This window comes from Panicum virgatum, chromosome 6N, assembly GCF_016808335.1.
Source record: "Panicum virgatum strain AP13 chromosome 6N, P.virgatum_v5, whole genome shotgun sequence".
NCBI lineage: Eukaryota > Viridiplantae > Streptophyta > Magnoliopsida > Poales > Poaceae > Panicum > Panicum virgatum.
The window spans coordinates 20,711,000-20,718,523 of NC_053150.1; the positions used below are offsets into that span (position 1 = coordinate 20,711,000).

Consider the following 7,524-nt stretch of genomic DNA (forward strand, 5'->3'; position numbering starts at 1 on the left):
TTCGCGAGTTCCATCCTGCTGCTATGTTTGAGGCCTATTCCTTTTTTTTGCACTTGCAAAAATTGGAAAATAACTAACACAATCAGTTCAGGAGCTGAGTTCTATACTTCTATTCAGTATTCTTCAAAAAAAGGAAAGTTCTATTCACTATTTCGTTAGATAAACTGGAAAAGGGCAATAGACTTACAACCACAAGTTGTTTAATTCCTGAAATTAAGTCAGTAACTTCAAAAAAAATATGCATCACAATGTAACAAAATTGTAGGTTCAACACACTGGTCATTCCAGGTCTCCAGCACACAAGACCATCATATCACTTATTTTAAATAAGTCACTGAACACAAACTCCAAACTTTGAATTAGCAAATTCGAATTAAAACCAGTTCCAGCATTTGATATTACTATTGAAAGAAGTCTTCCATCACAAGAATTATAACATTCTAGACTAACTGCAAAGGGGAGAAAAGAATGAAGCAGCAGACATATTGAGCAAAGAATACATCAAGAATGAAGCAGGAGACAATACCATGTCGCAAAGAAGAGAAAAGAATGAAGCAGCAGACATACATTACAAGAATGAAGCAGGAGACAATACCATGTCGCAGGATCTGAAGATTGGGAAAGAACCCATGGTTCAGAGTTGAAGAAGCCGCTTGCGTCCGTGAACGAGGATGGTGCAGTAGTCGTGCCATATCCACCCACAGGCCCTCCAACGCCGGACTTCCTCTGCTCCGGCAGATGCGCCACCCCGCATGAGCTCCTATGCTCCGGAACGGGCAGCAGCCGAGCTGGCCCCTGGGCCGTCCGCATCGACGCGGCCGCATCCTTCCGAGCTGCAACGGCCTTATTCACCCGAGCGCGCGGCATCCACCCTCAATAGATTTCGCGTCGCCGCCGCCGTCATGCCCTTGCATGCCTGCCGCGACATTATAACCGAAGGTAGGGTTGGATGGGGAGCACCGATGGAGTATTAAGGGTATAAATACAGCGGATACCTAAAGATTAAGGATTAAGGGCTATATCATTCCGTCAGGCAGGCTGATAGCAGCATTGGCCATCCCCAACCTACGCGGAGGGCTTTCCGCCTCGTCCGACCTAACGGGCGGACCCCTTTCGCCCATCCTAAGAAAAAGGTCCGCGCCCCGCCCTACCTATCAGCTGGGGCCACCTTGTCAGGTGGGCGGACGGACGGGGGAGGGAACACGCTCGGCCTGTAGTTAGGGCTCGCCACGACCCGCGCTGAATGAGTTTGACAGCGGCGCAGGCGGATAACCAACCAAGCGTGCTCTAGCGCCGCCTGCGCTACCATAATGCACAATCGAGCACCCTTTCCCGTCACGTCCTACGACATAGTAGGACGTAGGGTAGGGGCCGGGCGCGCTACACCAGAACCAAGATATCGCCGCGTATCCTGCTCCGCAGACCACGGGGTCAAACGGACCCGGCCGCGGAGGCGGAGGGCGGCGATGGAAGGGCCAGGAGAGCTCACGGCGACTAACGGCGACCAGGACGACGGAGGGAGGGTCTAGCGGACCTCTACTCTCTCTCTCTCTACTATTGTATATCGTTCTCTCCCTTATCGTATAAAGGGTAGAGAACGGGCCTCTCTGCGTGGGACAGATCGATCGAGCCCAGAAGCAACACACGAGATTGAGATTGAGTCCGAGATGAACACACACACACATGAGCACACTCTCGCCGCCGGGAAAGGGGCAGGCGAAGCTCCGAGCAGCTTCTCGCCAGCAGCTGCCCTAACCAGACGAGAGGCCATGAACACTCCACCTTCTCCTCGATCTCAGAGACATAGGACGCCCATCCCTCTCTCGACCGTTTGTAACCCCCTACTACAAACCAGTGCAAGATACATGAGCAGCACGAACTGGACGTAGGGTATTACGCCTCTCGGTGGCCCGAACCAGTATAAATCCTTGTATCTTTCTGGGCAACTACCCGGCCCTAGACACGCATCCACGAGAATCACTAGCCGGTGCTAAAAAACACCGATAGTTAGTGCGCCAGGTAAGGGACTCTGCGCATTTCATTCATTTTTTCCACCAGGTGGAGGACGGCCATCACCGCTACGGACTGGGTCCCGAGCGTGCTCGTGCGCTTCGACGACCTATGTTTTATCATCACCATCGAGGGTGGCCTGGAGCAGATCTTCCTCCCCGACCGTTTCTCCAACAACACCATCTTCGACCCCGTCGTTGACACCCCGCGAGGACCACGACTAGGGCCGCCGGGGGCTGACGCCCCCGGGCTCGCCCAGCACCTCCTCGCTAGCCACGGAGGGGAGGAGCAGCAGTAGCGCCTGCAGGAACAATCACCGATCGAAGCATTCCGAGACGATCAACCTTCCTTGGACAGCCAGCGCCGAGAACTGTCCCCTGTCGTTAGCACCGCGATGCCTCGCCGTAAGAGGGAGTCGACCCCTCCGGGGGACGTCGCAGGGCACGCCCTCATGGTGTCCCCCTTCGCTCCGCGCAACGTCGCACAGGAGGCATGATGGAGCATCACGGCGAATGGCATCCGCGGGCTAGCAGGCACTGAGCCCGCCGCCATGACGACTTGCACGACTAACCATGTTCCGCGACGGAAAGGACTAGTCAGACTGCGGACCGGCTTCCTCCGAGCCCTGCCGCTCGACCGGCTGAGGGCTCCGAAGAGGGAGGTCGACTGGGCTCTACGGCAGCTGAGGCGGGAGCGCCTTCGGCTGGCGTGCGAGCTCGCGTAGGAGGGGCAGCGCACCCGCGCCCCCTCACCGTGAGGAGACGAACCTGTCACCTCCGAAGTGTTTCATGATCATCGGTGGGCCGCCGGCGTATGATTCCCGGCACAAACAGAAGCTCACACACCGTTAGATCTGCACCGCCGAACCGGTCATGCCTTCGTTCCTCCGATGGTCGGATTCAGCCATCACCTATGACCGCTCCGATCACCCGGAGTACGTCCCGCATCTGGGGAGGTGCCCACTCATCATCGACCCGATTGTCGGCACAAAGCTCCTTACCAAGGTGTTGATGGATGGGGGCAGTGGCCTCAACATCATGTACTCTGAGATCCTGGACGCCAAGGGGCTCGACCGGACGTGCATCTGGCCAAGTGGCACACCGTTCCATGGCATCGTGCTAGGAAAACAAGCGGTGTCGATCGGGCAGATCGACCTGCGTGTCACTTTCGGGGATTGCTCCAACTTTAGAACAGAGACGCTAACCTTTGAAGTGGTGGATTTCGACAGGGCGTATCACACGATCTTGGGGCGGCCATGTTATGCAAAGTTCATGGCCATCCCCAACTACACCTACATCAAGCTCAAGATGCCAGGACCTCGGGGCATCATCACCGTCAGCACCTCTTTCCAGCATGCGTACCTATGCGATGTGGGAAATTGCGAGTGCGCGGCGACAGTGGTGGTGTCCGGGGAGCTAGCCTACATCCGGCGCGATGTCGTGTAGGACGCTCCTGACTCCAAGCGTGCTGCGGGCTCCTTTGAACCAACAAAGGAAGTCAAGACGGTTAGGGTCGATCCTGATGTACCCGAGGACAAGACGGTGTGCATTGGCACCTCGCTTTCTCCCAAATAGGAAAGCGCACTCATCGACTTCCTCTGTGCCAACAAAGATATCTTTGCGTGGAAGCCTTCGGACATGCCAGGCATCCCGAGGGAAGTCGCCGAGCACTCCTTAAACATCAAGCCGACCTCTATGCCGGTGAAGCAGAGACTATGCCGCTTCGATGAGGAGAAGTGTAGGGCCATTGGTGAGGAGATAGTGAAACTCCTTATGGTAGGTGTTGTTGTCTCTTATGCTCAATCTGAATAGATATTCTGCAAGCGCACAGAATCACCGGTGTAGCACTTCACCACAGAGTATTTTGGGGTATCATGAAAATCCTCAGGGAAGCACTATGGTAAAGTGTATCGTAAATTGTACTGATAACCTTTACTGAATCTATCGTCCGACTAATTCAGCAGGGGTAAGCCAGATAACTGATAGGATAAATGGCCAGTTTATGACCGTCTGATCTACAGGAGACTCTAAACCATAGAGAGGTAGCAGCTGGGAGGACAACGAGAGAGAAAGGACTCCTGAAACACTTCTATACTACTGAGCTTGCCTCACTAGAACTAATCTAAGCTTCCGTCTTGATGCCGACACCTGGAGCTTACTTCGGCGGCCTGAGAGGACTCAGAAAGAGATGAGAAGGGAGTCGGACGTCCTTTGGCAACTACTGCTATGAAAGCACCCGAATGTAGTGGACTACGAGGGACAGACAAGGCTGTCACCACTTGCCGCCTACCACTGCGGTACCGTGGGGTGGAACACACTTCCTAGCTAGCAATGAGTCAGACACCACGTCTGCTCTCGGTACTAGGATTTCTCTTGAGTCCTTCAAGAGAAATCCCCCTCAACCTAGTGAACTGACTTGAGTTCACTAGTCCGGGCGAGAAAACCCGTAAGACAAGCTCCGACAAACAAGAAAGATAACTTAAACTGAACTAGAGGTAAACTACTCCCGCAGACAAACAACTCTTGAAAGTAAAGCCGACTCAAGTAAATAAAGAAGATTACTTATATTAAAATAGTCAAAGGAAAAGATACAAGAGCTTTACCGAGCTCCGATGACGACTCCGGATCCCCGAGACAAGCTCGACTCGACTCTAGCTCCCAACTACTAACCTACTCTAGAAATGAGAAGAGAGAGTCGCTCCTTATGAGTGTGTGTGTACAAGTAAGGATGGTGGCCTATTTATAGCTACTCAAGGTTGGTAAACAGGTATCCGCTGCAAGATCACACTACCCCTGACTTGGCTTGAACTTCACGAGAAAGGGGAGCTTCAGGGGCTGACTTGTGGGGCCGGGCGGCCTAGCCTAGGCCGGCCGACCTGGCCCTACTGCCACTTGTCCACTGACTTCGCGTGGACGGCTCTGATCAACTCCAGGAGGTCGGTAAGTCGAGTAGTTTCCTCGGATGCTATAATCCTAAGCCGGGCAGCCCGCGGCCTGGCCCCGGGGCCTGTCGGCCCTCCATTTCACCGACGTTGCAAATCAACGCTCCACAATGCTTTTGTGTTGGGTTACTTCCCCATTTGACGATCTGGGCACTGGTTTGTGGGTCTTTTGCTTGATCCTCATGCCTTCCGGGTCCACCGACTGAATTAGGGATATTCACCTCGCTCAGGAGCATTGTGAGCATGTCACGTTGCTCCTGTAAAAAGATTTTACCCCTATATGTTGAGATGTCAGGCCGGCTGCACGGTTGAGGCCGGGCGGCCTGGATTTTCTTCGTTTTCGACCATCCTTGGACTATGATCTCCTGCAGGCACAACTCATCAAAAACTTGTGGAACTTATTAGAATCAAATAAAATATATATGGAACATGGTGCAAGAGCTCAATTTATTCCTGAGAAGTTGACGGTCAGAATGTTAAATAGTGGCCGTCAACACCCCCCAAGCTTAAACTTTTGCTCGTCCTCGAGCAAAGCTTAACACTGAGGCTCGGTGGATCAGGAGTTGTATCAATGTTTTCCCTCTGCAGGTACCCTGCGCACAGCATATTACTCTATCCGTATGTATGTCTAGTAAGTTGGCTCATACCTATTTGCTCCTGTTGATGGGGCTTATTTCACATTTCATCCCTTGTCTTGAGCGGTTGGAAGACTGAACAACCTTCACCGAAATATTTTCCTGTTTACCTGTTCAGGTTCATTCTCAGAATATTTTGCATATATGCACAATTATGGTTAAGGTTCCCTGAATGTGCTCTCAATCGCTCAAGGTGTATGATCCTCACCATAGTCGAAATTTGACCAACTTTTTCCTATTCTAAGGCTCATATGTGGAGTTTTAGGTAAGAAGAGTGTGGCATAACTTGATTACCTGCATTGCCGGGCCGAAGAGTGGTTTGTGAGAGGTTGGCACTTGATCAAATTCCGATCTTATGGAATCACAAATATCCAGGGGAGAGGGAGAAATGGACTCACACTTTTGAAAATGTTTTTGGGTCATTTTATTTGAACTCCTCTTTTGAACTCTTTTGCTAAGGTTCATGGGTACTTCTTTTCATTTTTTTAAAGAAGATTATTCCATGTCCTTTCTGATACACATATTTTTTAGAGGGAGTTTATGAAAAACCTTCGACCCTTTTTGAAATGAATAGGCACACAGTGGAGATTTTGGGCTGAAGTTGTGATGGAACTGTCTGGCGAAAGTGGATGGCAATACCCGGAGTAGGTGATTGTCATACCAGACATTTTGAGGCTAGCAATGAAATGGGTACGCGAAGGAGAAAGACCGGCAGATGACAAATACCTTTCCTCAAGCAAACTCACCATTCGACAAAGCTCAAATTAAATCAAGATAGCCTATGGTAGCTCAAGTAAAATATGACATTATGGCTCTGGATGGGACACGTAAACCATCAAGGAGACCATGTTTTAATTTATTTTGAGAATTTCCCTTACTAAGGTATACCGTTTTAATTCCAATGTGGGCCATCTCGAATCCCACAACAACTTAGATTTAGAAATCATGTTAATGCTCCCATGCAATCATGTTTTGAATGTGTCTATTATGTGCCAACAAGCTCTAGTACTTGATGAGTAAAAAGATGTAAATGGGGCACATGCAAAGCTCAAACAGAACAACTATTCATCATTTCCAAGATAAGAGCTTGCACGGATTTCCACACATATAAGACTATTTTATTCTAAGCATGGCACACTCTCTCTCTTTTTTAACTACTACTATTATTACTACTACTCATGTCAAGGCTCCATGAACGAGTGGGTGTGACAACTTACCTGGGTGCTGATAATCTCCCCCCCAAGCTTCAACGAAGCCCAGGACTGTTGATCTGGATCTAATGGGGGGTAGTAGGTACTGTGGTGCCAGTCATAGTGCATGGAGGTTATCATCCCCCAACTCTCCTATGTGAGGCTGGTGTTGTGATCGAGGTTGTGTCCTATCTCCTCCTGACGTAACTTCATGGCATTCACCCGGGCAGTGAGGTTCGACAGCCCCCGTGTGAGCGGGTTGTCGAACTCGAAACGAGCCGACACTGATGGGCCGACCTATGGGCCTTGGGAGGTCCCCATGCTCGACGAGTAGCAAAACCCCTGGTCGTGACCGTACCCCATGTTGCCCTCAGCCAGGTACGAGGTCTGGCCGCCTTTGGTGTAGTACTCGTAGGCCTCCTCGAAACTCATGTGCGATGTGTCTGGGTGAGGCTGAGCAGAGGCATCTAGTGAGGGTGCAACGTGTGATGGTCCAACTTCCTGGGAAGCACGGGCCTGCCGTGAAGCTCCGGGCTGGCGAGAAGTTCCTGCCCAGTGGGATGTGCCTGCCTGCCGTGATGTGCCACCCTTGGCCAACTGTGCGTCACGCTGAGTTCTACCATGTGTCATGGGGCCAGCTATGTTGTGACGTGCTGGCTCCTTCTTCTCCATATGGAGGGTCCGGCGTTTTATGGAGTAGAGCGAGAGTTTCGGGAAAGGGAGCTCGAACTCCTTGTCATACCCCGGA

General features: G+C 51.4%; 1 protein-coding gene and 1 long non-coding RNA gene across 2 annotated transcripts; one reads left to right on the forward strand and one right to left on the reverse strand.

The window, feature by feature from the left end:
• Positions 1–335: 335 nt before the first annotated feature.
• LOC120677398 lies at positions 336–1,096 on the reverse strand. The gene is made up of 2 exons (XR_005676306.1): positions 996–1,096; positions 336–916 (listed from the first exon to the last, which is right to left on the reverse strand). It is a non-coding gene; the product is annotated as an uncharacterized LOC120677398 (long non-coding RNA).
• Positions 1,097–2,882: 1,786 nt separating this feature from the next.
• LOC120678010 lies at positions 2,883–3,455 on the forward strand. Its single transcript, XM_039959175.1, has one exon. The coding sequence runs from the start codon at positions 2,883–2,885 to the stop codon at positions 3,453–3,455; it is 573 nt and encodes a 190-aa protein (XP_039815109.1).
• The last annotated feature ends 4,069 nt before the right edge of the window (positions 3,456–7,524 follow it).

What these genes read in the sequence shown, in the direction of transcription:
- LOC120678010 (XM_039959175.1), top strand. Translation starts at nt 2,883, where the DNA reads ATGCCTTCGTTCCTCCGATGGTCGGATTCAGCCATCACCTATGACCGC.